The sequence below is a fragment of the Triturus cristatus genome, chromosome 1_1 (assembly GCF_964204655.1).
Source record: "Triturus cristatus chromosome 1_1, aTriCri1.1, whole genome shotgun sequence".
Lineage (NCBI taxonomy): Eukaryota > Metazoa > Chordata > Amphibia > Caudata > Salamandridae > Triturus > Triturus cristatus.
In genome coordinates this window covers 809790102-809806036 of record NC_140579.1, presented here as the reverse complement: position 1 = coordinate 809806036, position 15935 = coordinate 809790102, and the positions used below count along the sequence as shown (strand labels likewise).

General features: G+C 46.3%; 1 protein-coding gene across 6 annotated transcripts in view; it reads left to right on the top strand.

Annotated features, from left to right (window-relative positions):
* Positions 1–15935, top strand: part of CDC27 (cell division cycle 27) — a 1680535-nt gene that overhangs the window by 193546 nt on the left and 1471054 nt on the right. For all 6 annotated transcript variants that reach the window (XM_085650282.1, XM_085650285.1, XM_085650283.1 and 3 more), the window contains exon 2: positions 877–952. In XM_085650282.1, coding sequence (XP_085506408.1) covers positions 877–952 — 76 coding nt within the window. The remainder of the gene's footprint in view (positions 1–876; positions 953–15935) is intronic.

Genomic DNA, 15935 nt, shown 5'->3' with positions numbered 1-15935 from the left:
TCATTTTTTACTTGTTTTTGACAGCATATGAAATTCATCTTTCGCTGGTGCTATTCTTACTACTTTACACTGATAGCAGCGTCTGTTGTATTTTTGCAAAAACAATAGCCAAGAAATAAAATATCAAATGCTTGGCAAGGCCAGTCATTTTGTCTGTCAATTTTTGGCTGTCTCTCATTTATCACGTTCTTGTTGATGAATGAACAGAAAAACAATGTGTACACCTTTCTCAGTGAGATGACCGCCTTTAACTTAAGCTGTGTGATTACAACAATTTTGATCGTCATGGTGCTCAGGTAGGGAGAATGCCTACCAGCTCTAACCAGTAAAAGGTCTGTTCAGTCACCATGACTGGGATCACTTGCTTTCATCATTTGCAGGACATTAATGAAGGATATAAGTTTCATAGATTACTTGGTGAATGATATACTCCATCTAGTATTACACAGAAGTGAAAAACATTGCTCAAAGCTAGAAAGGGAACTTGCCCTACCAAGGCCATCCAGTTTTCATGCAGTCCGAAAGTGTAGCACATCGATGTTTAAAAAAAGTTCCATTTGTTATTTTAAGGAGTGAAAATTAATCAAATGTTAAACAGATCACAAATATGATGCAATCGGTTTTGGTTAGCTACGCCCATTACTAATTTTAATAGGTTTCTGTAGATTCTTCATAATGTACTTTGGGGTTGACTGTCAAGCATACACTTTAGTCAACTAGCTTGCCTTCACTGTATGCAATACTATTTCTTTAACGTGCATGTGACTGGTGTATTTCACTGCAGTTCCTCATTATATATTTGCATATCCGAACTAGGATTTGGATGTTCTTTTCTGTTCCAGATTTGCTCTAACATTTCTGTAATCCTATTTCCAGGCTGCTGTTTGGCATGCTCTTAACCACTATGCTTACCGAGATGCAGTGTTTCTGGCAGAGCGGCTGTATGCAGAAGGTAGGTGAATACGACAACATTCCTACAACTATATATCTTTATTAGAAATATTTCTGTATTAAATTTTGAAAAGGCCACGACCTTACAACTCGGTGTCTTATAGATCCTGCATCTAACACTTCAATTCTGGTGGCTTCTGATAGTCTATTATAAAAGTAAATGTTTTACAGTGAGTGAAATTCAGTTATGATAATGCCATATTAATCTTATCCTGATGTTTTCCATTCAAAACCTGCGACTGTCCCTACCACTCAGTGGCAAGAACAGAAACTCCTTCTGTACTGTCTTAATACCAAGTTTGTGTATATCATACGTGGCCCTCAGGGCAGTACATGACTTGGAATCGGAGCCAGACCGGCATCGACTGACGCAGGAGCGTAGTTTTGTACCGCTGTACTTCCCTGGTGTTACTTCTCGCCCTGAGTGGCAGCCAGAGGAGGGTGAGGAGGACTGAGAGGTCTGTTGACCCTCTGGCAGGCCAGATTGAAGAGCCGGACTGGAGAGAATAGTTGGGTAATGCCAGTGGTCTGGATACTCCCCCCCCCCCCCCCCCCCCCCAAAACCTTGGTATGCTTTCTCCCCCTACCATGGCTACGGAGGAGGAAGCGTCCTACGCTGTGGTGTTGCGTAGGGCGGCTTTAGCCTTGGGCTTTGAGCTTCCTACGGTGGCTGTCAGGACTAACTTCCTGACTGAGGGGCTTCAGCGGGCAGCAGCCTCTTTGGAGCCCTTGCTGCCTTTCAATGAGGCCATCACTGATGTCCTCCTGGGCTCCTGGTCCAAGCTCAGCACAGGGGCTCTTGTGGATAGGATGATGTCCCGATGCCACCGCCCGGCACTGGGCGATCCACTTTTCCTCTCCCAATACCCTACCCCCAAGAGCTTGGTGGTCCAAGCCTCCTCTTCGAAAGGAAGAACTTTCCCAACAGGTCCTCAAGATAGGGAAAACAAGAATCTGGACCATTTTGGGGAGAAAAAAAATTCTTCCACCAGCTTAGGACTGGAGTCGGTGTAGGAGAATAGGATCTGCGTCACATGGGTCCCCCCACTTTTTGCTGGTGTTTCACTGTTTTTCGACCTTAGTCTGGCTGTGGCCCTGCTAATCAGGACCCCAGCCTAGCTGATTCCTCTCTTAAATGGTTTCCATGTACATTAGGTACATCTCTAATTGGATTCTGGAGTGCCTTATAAGTCCCTAGTATATGGTATACTATGTACCCAGGGCATCGGTACCTCAGAGGCCTACCAGGGGCTACAGCATGTTTTATGCCACCCCTGGGAAGCACTCCAAAATGACACCACAGGTCTGCTACTGCAGCCTGGGTAAGGTGGGGCATGCACCCCTTACTGTGGTATAGGCTACCTATATCACTACCATTGCACACACATATAAAACCTATAAGTGCTTGGTTTTTATGTGAGCGGGTGCCCCTGCATGAGCAGAGCCCCTCAGCAGCGTTCGGAGTACCTCCTCTGATGCGGTTTGTGGTGCAGCCTGACCATATACTCTTAAGTGCATTATAACCTCGCGGTAAATGCTAACTTTGGACTGGCTGTACGGAAACATGTTGTGTTTGGTGTCAAACACTTTGGAATACTACCCCCGCTGCCAGTTCTGGTGGCGGGGGTAGCATTTCACCCTTCTAGAGGGAGAGACATGTTCACACTGGTTTAACCGGTAAAGACTTTATAGAGCCCTGGCATCGCAAAATGGATGCCACTGCCACAGACGCGGGTCTGGCCTCCTGCTGCTGACAAACTCCGGCAGGGGAGGCCTGGACAATAGGTTTCCTGTCACAGGGAGATGTATTGGGACTGGGCGGGAGCACTCTCTGGTGCTTTGAAGTCTTGCACTGGGGGCACACTTGGTGTACCTGTGCATAGTCCAGTTCAAACCGGTTGCAGGGGCTACCTGCCCCTGCTCTGGCACGAAACTGGACAAAGGAAATGGGTGTAACCACCCCTCTTTCCAAACCCTCCCATAGGTGGGTCCCCAGAGTATGTCCAACCCCCTATCTTAGTATAAGTATAGGAACCCAGTCCTTGACACTTTGGATTACCCTGGACGAAACTCTGTAACATATATCCTGGACCTTCACCGTTCTATTTCGACTAGAAGATTAAAGAAATCTCCCTTGGGGTCAAGGAGTGACTCCCCTGCTTGGCAGGCACCAAAGAAGAAACTGTCCGGTCTGCAACTCAGAAGCTCCCACCGGACGCCGAAGTCTTGGCATCACCAGAGGTGGATTTCCAGACTTCACCGAGGCTACCCTGAGTCCACAGCAAAGCTGAGGCCCGTGGGTGACGTGGAACCGTGACCCCTGGACACCGTGAACTTTTGCCGGTACATCATCTTCCTGGTCTTCCTCGGTTGTGCTTTGGGCTCAGAGTACCCCAGCCTTGGGCACCTACAGCACCGAAGATCTCTGGCCTCCACTCCACGAGTGACCCGTGGGCCAGTTTCCAGTGTGACTGCTCGAGGCTCCTAAGCGATCGCTAGCCCATTGGCTAGTGGGTCCCCTCGAAGGCAACTCCTCTTCTGATTGGGCTTTCCTGGTTGCTCCAGACATGCTCCAACTTACCCTCGCTGGGTGAGTCCCCCAGACCTTGCTGGTCTGCACCAACGTCTTTTATTTCCACTTGACTTGCCGTTGCCAAGGCTTGTTGGGTCCATTCTGGTCGCCGACACCGAAGCACTCGACAGACTTTGTGGGACAGCTCGAATCCAGCTCCTGGTCGTCGACTACGACTCCTGGACCTCGTGGCTGAAGTCAAGACACCCGTCCACTCGCCTGAAGCACCCGACCTCTGTAGGCATTGGACTATCGTGCCCTTGGTCACTGGTAAGTGACCCAGACTGTCCCTTCTGCTTTCAGGTTCCTTCCATCCTCAATCCAGGCTTGGATCTCTTTGGTCACTTCTCTTCACGGCAGCATCACTTCTTAGCCAGCTTCCATTGAAAACGGCGCCGCGACCCGACACCAAAAGACACTTATGTACCCGGCTTCCCTGGTTGAGGTAACGCGAGTACTCCGGTGCTCCCTTGGGTGTTGGCCCTAGACACCTCTAAGTCCAAAGGCGTTTGCTTGTAGTCATCCTCGAAGTGTCCTTAACTTGTAATTTTCCAACCGTGACTTCCCCATAGAAGTTAACGGCGATTTGCGCCTGTGTTCTAACACTGCACGCGTCCCCCGTGGGTCGTCTACGTCACTACCTTGGGTGGTTCCTTGGAGCCCAAGCGATTCTAAAGGCTCTAGGCCTTCTGTCTGGTTCAGTCGTTGTTCTTATACCACTTTATTGGTATATGGTTTGGTATGCCCCTAGGACCCAAACGTGTATTTGTGCTTTTACTGTTGAATACTGACTTGTAACTTAAGTACTTCGAACTCCAGCCTCGTAAAGAGACTAGAGGGGTGTGTTTTATCTTAAATACATATATTTTGAATATATACCTGGTGTGGTTGTCCTTTCATTTGGTCATTCAAGAGATTATAGACTGGTAAAACAAGCTGCTTTACATTCCTTCAAGATTTAACCTGAAGGCTGCTATCCATAGCTACCACTAGGATGGCTTTCAATAAAGGTTGTCTTAAACCTATCACCATAAGGGGTTGTTTGGACTGGTACAAGGTGCCCACTTTAATTAGTGGACAGCATATACCAGGCCAACTTCTCAGTCTGTGAACACCGCATGTCTCTTGGGCCGTTACACACACTCTGGTGCAAGGGCAAGTGCTGCGACAGTGCCCGGAGGAGGCCCGGATAATGCTCGCCCGCGCTGTTGCTGAGGGTCGAGAGGCAGCAAAGTTCAACATCCGTTTGTGGACTGGATACTCTCCACTCGCTGGGTAGGACGATTTCCACGTCAGTAGCCCTGAGATGCTACAACTGGCTGAGAATCTCTGGGGATATACAATCTGCCCTTTTGGACATGCCCTTTAATCGCTGTCGCCTGTTTGGCGATAAGGCAGACCACCCCCTCTTGCGCTTCAAGGACTCTAGAGCTGCGGGCAAGTCCTTGGGCCTTGCAGCGACTTCTTCCCTACACAATCTGCCTTTCGTGGCCACGGAAGGGGTGCCCCACACAGGGCCACACAAGCCACCCAGCCTCTGCTCGGCCGGGGATGTGGGACCCAGCGCCGGGGGTCCGGAGGGCAGAGGGCGTGCCAGTCCACCAATGGCCCCCTGCAGCTGCCTCCAAACCTTCCTAGTCTGACCTTTCAGGGCCACCAGTTGCCAGTGGGTGGCGGGATCTGCCATCACCTCCCCAAATGGCAAGCATCACGTAGGACAGGTGGGTTTTACAGCTAGTCTAAAGGGGCTACTCCCTCACCTTCGGAACTACCCCTCCATCCATTCCACCTACGCGCCATTGCATGTCGGAGGGTTACTTGGCCCTTCTCCATCAGAAAGTTACAGCTCTCTTGGCTAAGGGAGCTATTGAGCGAGTCCCTCTGCCAGAAGTAGGTCGTGGTTGTTATCCCACTACTTTCTGGTACCCAAGAAGGACAAAGGCCTGCATCCTATCTTGGATCTCAGGGACGTCAACTGCTTTCTTCGGAAGGAGAAGTTCAAAATGTTGACATAAGCTCGGGTCCTGTCTGCCCTCGACACTGGAGACTGGATGGTAGCGTTGGAGTTGCAGGATGCTTATTTCTACATCCCCATCTTGCCAGCCCACAGGCGTTTACCTATGGTTCACGGTAGAGCACGAGCATTTTCAGTTTACCGTGCTCCCCATTGGCCTTACCAGCACCCCTCGGGTGTTCACGAAAGTGATGGCAGTGGTCGCAGCTCATCTGCGCAGATCAGGGGTTCCAGTTTTCCCCTATCTCGACGACTGGCTGTTTAAGGCGAAGTCGCCCTAGGCTGTCATCTCCCACCTCCAGACTATGGTGGACCTCCTGCACTCGCTGGGGTTCTCTATCAATGTGCCGAAGTCACACCTGATTCCCTCTCTGAAGCTCCTTTTCATCGGAGCAGTTCTGGATACAGTGCAGTTTCAGGCTTATCCTCCCAAGCAGGAAGTCCGGGATATTTGGGCTATGGTACCCATGTTTCCGCCTCCATCCTGGATTTCGGTGAGAATGACCCTGAGGGTTCTGGGCCTCATGGTCTCCTGCATCCTGCTGGTGGATCATGCAAGGTGGCATATGCGGGCTCTGCAGAGGAACCTGAAGTTCCAGTGAGCGGAGCATCAGGGGAATCTTTCCGATTCCATTCAGATCTCGGAGGGCACTGCACACCAATTACAATAGTGGCTAAAGGACCAGGATTGGGTCAACAGCAGATCAGTCTCCCTTCCCCTACCAGAGTTCACAGTGGTGACCGATGCGTCACTCCTGGGATAAGATGGCCACATGGGAGAGGCGGAGATCAGAGGCCTCTGGCGGAGTCCGAGCTCCACATCAACCTTCTGGAACTCCAGGTGATTGGTTTTGCACTGAAGGCATTCCTTCCGTCTGTCAGAGGAAGGGTAGTGCAGGTGTTAACGGACAACACCACTGCCGTGTGGTACTGCATCAAACAGGGCGGAGTGGGGTTGTGGACCCTATGTCAAGAGGCTCTTCGCCTTTGGACGTAGCTGGAGCATCAGGGCATGTCCCTGGTGGTTCTCTGAATGCCAGGGCAGACTAACTCAACCGCCGGTCCATGATGGATCACAAATGGCATCTTCACTCGGAGGTGGTGCAAGGTCTCTGTCAGCAGTGGGAAGAGCCTTGGTTAGATCTGTTCACCTCCAAAGAGAACGCGCAATGTCAGCATTTCTGCGCCTTGGAATTTCCAAGGCAGCACTCGCTCGGCGACCCTTTTGTACGCGGGTGGAAATTATGTTTTCTATACACTTTTCCGCTATTCTTGTGGCTCCGGACTGGGCACGAAGATTCTGGTATCCCAAGCTCTTGAACATGGCCATCAATCCTCCGATCAGACTGCCTCTTCGGAACGATCTTCTGTCACAGCAACAGGGGGCGGCCCTCCACATAAACCTGTCCAGCCTCCACCCCTTTGCTTGGAGATTGAGCAGCAACAGTTGACAGCTTTCGACCTTCCTCCCGAAGTCTGTAATGTAATTTTGTCAGCCAGGCGTCCCTCCACTAAAACGGTGTACACCTGCAGAGGGAACAAATCTGTGGCATGGTGCACAGCAAAGGCTGTAGATCCCCTTTCTGCCCCTCTTTCAGTGGTTCTCCTCTTCATTCTTTCTTTGGCTTAGCAGGGCTGTGCTCTGGGCACCCATAAAGGCTATCTCTCCAAGTTCCCTATTGTCAATAGATTTTTTTAAGGGCATTACTCACCTCTTTCCTCCTATTCCTTTCGTAATGCCCCCGTGGGACTTGAATCTGGTCTTAACTTACCTTGTGTGTGCTTCTTTCGAGCCACTACATAATTGTCCTCAGACTCTTGACCTTTAAAGACTGCTTTAAGCAACAGTTCAGTAACCGCAAATCTCGCACTGCAAAAATGTATATCGCTAGTCTCTGCACATCTGCCAAACTACACCCAGGCCAGAAAATATTTCACTATCCTTTCTGATTCATGCTGGGGCATTTCTCATGCGGGGGCTTTCCACTTCAAAGCCGTACCTATTCATTTAACAAGTAACAGAAGCAAGCATAATCAGGTTTCTGACGAGCCATGTCCGCTCTACTGCACATGACTGAAGCCTGAGCTACCGTTCACCAATACATCCTCAACAAGCATTTGCAATGCATTAGATCTCGCATTTACGCAAGTTTAAGCTATTGGTATTGTAAATGACAATGCCTTTTTACTTGTGTTAAAAACCAAAACCTAAATAAACATTCATTCACTATGCCAATAGCTCAAACTCGCGTAAATGCAAGACCTATTGCATTGTTAATGCTAGTTTTATTTGAATGAGTTTCCCTGGCTCAGCACGGCGCCCACTTCATGGACGCTGCAGTTTTCATTTTTCTTTTCCCGAATTTCCCTGTCTTGGCATTGTGCATGGACACATCGCTTTATTTTTCAGTCACTCTCCTTCCCCCTTATTTGGTTTCGTTTTCGCACATGGTTCTTTGTTTAGTATCGGCATGTACCTTCCATAAGACCATTGTTTAGATTTAATTACAAAATATGTTGCTATAATTATGAAGTGCAGCGAATGGTGATTAAAAAAAAAAAAAAAATAGTTTAAAATAAAATTATTGATTAAACTAAAGGGGTTAGAGCATCTGCCCTAAACCAAGTAACTACTCCACTTTACCGGACTACCCGACAACAATAGCTACTGCTTTTTAGGTCTCGCCTACGCACCGCGCATGCACTGCATAGGAGGGCCTTTAGCCGTCACTGCTCATTTTCAAGCACACTCGTGCTTGTGGCGGCATCCACCTTGCGGGAGCAAGCAGCATGCGAATTGGCTGTTGCTCGCTCGCGCAAGGCGGATTGCCGCCACAAGCAGTGTGCTTCAAAACAGTCATATAGCAGAGCGTGTAGTGCGTCCCCCTCCCCCCCCCCCTCCCCCACCCACACACACACACACTCTTTGCTTTCAATCAGGTCACTTGTGCTTTGGCTGTAAACCTCTCAAGCCAAAGCACAAGTGCCCCACTTGTCTGCATTTGCCACCCTGCTTCCTTTTTTGCTTTTCTTGTGGTGCAGACACTATTTTGTGGCCAGTTTATATGTGATGCTTTCAGTGTTCGTTTGGTGCCGGAGTACTTTTTTTCTTAATCGGGGTGCACTTTTTGTATGGTTTTCAGCTTTTTATCATGAGACATTAGTTGGTTATCACTGGTGTCTGCCTGGCAAGTATTTTTGGCGGGCGGTGGCATTTGAATGGTCTGCCATTGCTTGCTTACAGAAAGTGGGCAAAATCCATATTTTGCATTGGGCTAGTGTCCACTTTGTTTAATTTTGGATGATGGCAAATCCCCGCATGTCTGTAGCATAGAGGACTGTTAGGTTAAGAAATGCGTCAAATAATTGCAACCAGAGGTTCAGCTGTGCCTTGTAGCGCTTAATACTCTTGAAGCATTGTATGTTTTTCTCCTAACTCACTTTTCAGTCTCTTCTTTCCTCTCAACTGCTATGTCTCTATTCCCCTCTTTCTCTGACTGTCTCAATATTTCTCCCCCTTTTCCTCGTCACATCCTCCTCTTTCTTTTGCTCTTTTCTCGCTCGTTCACTGTCTAACCTTCCTCCTGCCTGAATTTCGTTCTCGTTCTCTGTGCCACTCTGTCCATCTTGCTGCCTTTCTCTCCCATTCACTCTACATTCTGCCTCTCCGCTGATTCTTCTGATGCAAAGTAAATTGTTTCCATATTTTACTCTTTCCTGTTTTTGCTATGATTGCTTCCCTTGTAGATTTATCAAAATTATAGTGGTTAAACGAGTGCACATGTTCGATATTGGTGTTAAGGGGTGGGATTCGTTGGAGGAGGGGGCAATAATATTTCCAGCACAATATATGAATTGTGGACAAGCCTAAATACAGTGCTTTAAATGGGCCGGTACTCACCGTTACTGAGTACCGGCACTTCTGAATTGTCTGGCCGTCAGTACCGGCACTTTTCTTAGGTGAGGGAGAGTACCGGTACCCTCATTGAGTGCACAGCAGGCTCAGGTTACCCATTTCCTCAGGGCAGATGCCGCCCTGCTTCCGACGAGCTTGCAAGTCACTGAGCCCCTCAGTGGCCTTTTGCACAATCGCTGCTGGAGATACCAGCAGCTCTCACTTGAATGCCCCCAGACTGCAGGGGGTTGAAAGGGCTTGCCTTGCATCATGCTGTGATCAGCAGGCCAGGGTCTAGATAGACCCTGCACTGTTGATCAGGTGCGCAATGGCTATTAGGCTTAAAGTGCTTAAGGGCCCTCCACCCCCTTCCTCCATCATGAGTGTGAAATGGGCTGAGGCTGCCAGTCAGTAATCCTGTCCCATTCAAGGAACTGTCTGTACTGGCCGTTCTAAAGTGAGCGGCAGCGACAGACAATCCTCTACCTTACCCAAAGCCGTTTTTTTCTCCATCTTTTTGTTCAGCACAGAGGTTGCTTTCCTTTGTGTGCCCGTTGAAGCAGGAAACGAAGATGTAAAGTGGATACATGATGTTTACTAAACGCATTTCTCGCGCGTTTTGATATGTGCTATAACTGGTACAGAGGTCATTATGTAACATCATATCTTGCCCTTAGCCCCGCCCCTAGCCCCGCCCATTTGCCACACCTTTAACTTATTTTAATGAGTACCTGCACTTATTTTTTCCCATTTAAAGCACTGCCTAAAGAGAAACTATAGATGACTGCCCAGTTCCTCCAACAAACCATTAGGTTGAGGCAGAATCACTCGCATGCCCGAACAAGTGACACACTTCACCCTGCTACTACATTGCCCAGAGACATTGTTAGGGCTGTCTTGATAGCTTAGCCTATTGCCAATTATTTAAAATATAAATGAGTGGACTTTGACTCTGCCTTGAGGACAAATCTGGTTTCCCCTAGGGATTAGCTAGTTTTATTTTCTAAAAGACCCATGTTTCTGTCGTTACGGTGCTTGCCTTCCTTCGGTGTCCAGTGTGTCTCTATGTGAAGGCTTTGCTTACTCACTCCGTGTGTTCCCTGTTTGACCATGTCGAGCATTCGTAGGCCTCATTGGCTATTCTCTAGGATACGAACCGCTGTTCAGCCAGCTGTAACTATTCGTCGTGCTGCGTCAGTGTTTGAGTTTCCCAGTGGGTTACGTGAGATGTTGGCTGTTTTTTGGATCGGACGTAATGCCTTCGTGTTTAGTACCTTTCCCATTTGTCGCGATTGTCTTTACTTTGCACTTTGCACTGATATGCCTCAAAGGTCGACTAATTCATGGGAAGGAATGCGTCATTTCCAGGGTGGCTTTTCCATATCAGTAAGGGTCATTATTTTTAAGCGCTTTTGACGTCACAGGAGATAGCAAAGGCGCTATAAAAATACCATTACAATACACAATCAGTAAGAGTGCCTCCTAGCCTCGCAGATGGTGTTAACAGCTTCTGCCCCTCTGGCCTGGTCGGACCTGTCCTTGTTTACCTCGGGTTGGTTCTCTCCGTGGTCTTAATCACTGGGGAGGGCCTTTGCCTTTTAAAGGCCCTTGGTGCACTTTGCTGAGGTGGAGATGTTTATCTTGGGTAATAATGCGCTGCTCATTGTAGAAGGTTGTTTAAGGGGCGGACAGCCCACTTGCTGCTCTGAAGGAAGTGGTTCCTAAAAAGATATGTTGTACTGGCGAGGGTCGGCACCTCATAGCTCCTGTGACCCCACACTGCCTTTCGGCCATCTTGGCTTAGGTCAGCCACACAGGTCGTGCTGTTGGCCGGTCTCCTGCATGTGTTCCTGTTCTCCAGGCTGGTAGCATGCGCTCTGGGCCTTATTTATTTGTTCATGCAGCTTGAAGATAAGAGAAGTTGTAGGTAAGGGTAATGACGGTACAAATGGGAGTCGGACTGATTATGTGACTTATGCCAGACTGGGTTACAGAGATGTACAAAGAGGCTGCTGTGTGAGAGGACAGCCAAAAACCTATATTAGACTTTTTTTTAAATCACATATTTATAGTTTAGGGTACAAGAATGGAAATTGGCTTTCAAGCTGCTGCTAATTTCATATCCTTTCCGGTACTCCTATCTGCGTTGTCCGAGTACAGCGCCCTTAGTCCTTCCAGGGCTCCAGGCCCATGCAGTGCGCTGAGTGGCCCGGTCCATGCCATGCTTGCAGTTGCCAATCCCTGAAGTTTGTGCACCAATTCAGGGCAGGGTTCAAAGTTACCCACCCTTGCGGTACTCCCATGAACCAATGCTGAGGACCAGCAGGGCTGAGTGCAATGGCCCTGCCCCACTGTCATATCTATATCTATTCTGTGCAGTGGTCGCAGCTCCTAAGTGTTGTATTTAGGGTTTACGTGTTAGGTCCGTGAAGTTGACCAGCTACGTACTTGGGACCTTGTGGGGATTCTTGTTAGGAATGTAGAATACGGGGGAATCAAGGAAGGCAGTTGCAGCGGGGAGTGGACAGCGAGATGGTGTAAACCGATGGGGCGTATGATGTAACTCAATCTATTTTAATAAAACCAAGAACCACGGGACTCTCCTGACTTGTCACTTTCTTCTGGTACTGGAGCAGCTATAAAAGTGGCGACGATCGGACTTGCCGTGCAGCGTGACTTCACTTGCTAATTTGTATGTCGAGAGGTACGTGGTATGTTTTTACATATTTAATCGGAGGCACGCATCGAGCCTCATTACCCATACCTGTTTTGTTATTGAGAACTCACATGGCCCCATCGGAGATCTCGTGAATGTCCATTTAACAGTAACCCAAGTGAATCGGGAAACTTGAAGCGTTAACTTAAATTGCCAAGGTTTTTGAACTTTCATTTAAGCTAAAGTGGGATTTTTACCTGGGAAAAGCCGTTGTGGTGCTCTACGCTCAGTATCCGAAAATAAACACCGTACGAGGACAAGAACGTCACCGTCACGTAGCCACCATTCCAGGACAAAGCTTTTGTGATGAGTGCTTCGTTGCGCAGCTGTGCGTGAAACGTTTTACGTCATTGCTTGTAGCGTTGTTCGTTGCATAGCAACAGTGCCATCTAGTGGAGAGAGTTTGATTCAAGTTTTCAAGCATTTTCTCAATGCAAGTAAATTATCGTGTTTGAACGATGGTTACGTTTTGAAGGTCTGAAACCTTGCTTAAAGTTTCCAAGGAAGCTCACATCACTCAGACAACGGAGACAACTTTAATTATTTTATTTTATTTTGTTTCTTGAGAAAATAATAGCTTTATTCTACAGTGACACTCCAAGATCGAAACATTAATGACCACGGTGACTACATTATTTATTTTAACTTGTTTTGTTGAACCATTTAGTGACTTATTTCAAGCAATATTGTTTTTCTCTTTCATCCTTATGTTTCCAAGTGCAGTAGTCAATTTTTATGAACAGTTTTCAAATGTGTAAATAACTTAACACCGGGGTGTGATAATATTTTTAATATTCACAGATTTCACCATGGAAACCAATGCTGTTCTTGCTCCACCTAAATTTTTACAAAACCCAGGTCTTCCTCCCATGGTTTGGGAAGATTGGCGAGAGTCTTTTGAAACTTACCTTGAGGCTATCGGGGGTGAAACATTTTTAGCTTCACGTAAGTTAGCTCTCCTAAAACACAACCTAGGAGTTGAAGGTAGGAAAGTTTTAAAAACTTTACCTAACCCTGTAAACGTTAATGCAACTACCAACAATGCAGTACTTGGAGATGATGGAGGAAATTCCACGGATGAAGAAACTGTATTCGATAGTTCCAAAACAGCTTTATATGTCACTGACGAGTATGTTGAGGCTTTATGTGCTTTAGAAGAGAATTATGGTAAAAAAACGAGTATTGTTGTCGAAAGACACAAATTCTTTTCGAGAGCACAATTAACAGGCGAAACAGTAGAACAGTATGTTGCTGTGTTAAGAACGTTAGCTGCAACTTGTAAGTTCAAAGATTTACATGAAGAGATAATCAGAGATCAATTTATTAATAGAACAAACATTCCAAAAGTTCAAGAAAGACTTCTAGACCTAAATGACCCTACCTTACAAAAAACTATTAGTCTAGCTAGAAAAATTGAAAATACTTCACGATATGTAAAAGAATTAAAAGGGGAAAATCCTAAAAACCAAAGCGAAGTAAATCTTTTAGATAACCGCACAACTAGGACCACAGCTACAATGCCCAAGGATCATAATAACCCTCACAAACCGAAATCAAAATCAGAATATGTAAGACACAATGATTTTCACACTCAGCACAACAAAGGCAAAATGCAATCATCCAATCCTAAATGTTTTTGTTTCAGGTGTGGAAGCTACACTCACACCGCCAAATACCCACGATGTCCAGCCATTAATGTCACTTGTTTTAAGTGCAATAAGACAGGTCATTTCTCGAAAATGTGTAAAACGGGAGATCGTGAATTTTGGAAACACTCAGTAAATACAGTTAATTATAATTATGATTCACCTTCGAGTGATAGGGACAGTGATATCGAAGTAATGGTCATTTGGGATTTGGAAGTCAATGAAGTGTCAGGTACATATCAACCACCTAAATGCGTTTTATCAATCGATCAAGTGGAAATTTCTATGTGGGCAGATTCGTGTTCACCCTTCACAATTATTGACAAGAAGTGGTTTTCAATCAATAAGAACAGTCTTTTACCGTCAGATGTGGAACCGGTAGGGTATGGTGGAAACAAACTCCCAGTCTTAGGATATTTCGTGGGTAACATATCATACAAAGATAGAAACACTCATGCTAAAATTTATGTAGTTGACAAAGGTAGAGCTTTGTTAGGGTGGAAAGAACAAAAAAGTTTGGGTATAATTCTTGATCCAAATCACCCCAACCAAGTTTTACTAACTGGTGACTCCCACATCACAGAGTGGGGTGTGAAATTTCCTGAGTTATTTAAAACAGAATTGGGTTGTTTAAAGAAATTCGAACATCGTATCATATTAAAATCGGATGCCATCCCAATAGTTCACAAAGTTCGAAATGTTCCCTTGATTTTAAGATCACAATTGAAGCTGGAACTAGACAGATTATGCAGGGAGAACATAATAGAGCCTATAGAAGCATCCGAATGGCTTAGTCCAGTGGTTTTGGCACGCAAACCCAACGGAAATTTGCGTATGTGTGTAGATCTAAGAGATCTGAATAAAAATATTTGGATAGACCGGCATCCCCTCCCACGCATCAATGAAATGATAGCTAGTGTCAAGAATGCCAAATATTTTTCAACTATTGATTTGTCTAATGCATACCACCAGATAAAATTGCACCCCACCTCACGTCATCTCACATCATTTATTACACCTGAGGGCGCATTTCAGTTTCTCAGAATGCCTTTTGGGTTAGCTTCTGCGGCAGCAGTTTTTCAAAGAATCATGTGTAGTATCCTAAGGGGTATAAACAACATGCTAGTTTTTCAAGATGATGTGTTAGTGTGGGGAAAAGATCTTTTGACTCATGATGTAATTTTGGAAGATGTCCTAGGAAAACTCCAACAAGCGGGGTTGACACTTTCAGCTGATAAATGTAAATTTGCTGTTACACAGATTGACTATTTAGGTCACACCTTGTCGGCTGATGGTGTCAAACCTAAGAAAAATCTTTTGGATGCGATTAATAATGCTCCGTCTCCTATTGATAAGGAACAACTTCGTTCATTTTTGGGGTTAGCGGAGTACTATTCTAAATTTGTAGATCATTTCGCGTCTAAAGTCCATTGTTTGAGACTTTTGATGAAAAAGGGGGCGAACTTTTTATGGAGTCCCGAATGTCAAACTGCATTCGAAAATCTTAAGAATGACATCAGTCAAGCGGTTGCACTTAAACCATATGACCCTCACAACAAGTCTATCATTGTAGTAGATGCCAGTTCGTATGGTTTGGGGGCTGTTTTAATGCAAAGAAGTGGTAATTCTGAGTGGGTAGTTGCATTTGCTTCCCGTACCTTAAAAGGTGCGGAAGCTACTTATTCAGTTATTGAAAAAGAAGCTCTAGCGTGTTTTTGGGGCATTAACCATTTCAGAACGTATATTTGGGGCACACATTTTGAATTAAGGACTGATCACAAACCCTTAATAGACATTTGTACAACTAAAGGAGCTGGGAAGGCCACCCCCAGAATTGCGAAGTGGTTGTACAGACTACAAGAATATGATTTTCAAGTGGTGTATGTACCCGGCCTCAAAAACATCAATGCTGATTGTTTATCACGTTTACCCCTCCCAGAAGTATCCAAGGAGGACATTCCTCATGAAGACCTTGATGGAGATTATTTGATAGCTTCAGTAGAGGAAGCTTGCAATGGGGCAATTAGTTTTGAGGAATGGAAACAGGCTACTCTTAGTGACCCAGCATTACAACGGATAGTTTCATGCTCTGCCAGTCAAAGTAATCATCAAATCTGGGACAACACAGAGTTAACTGAATA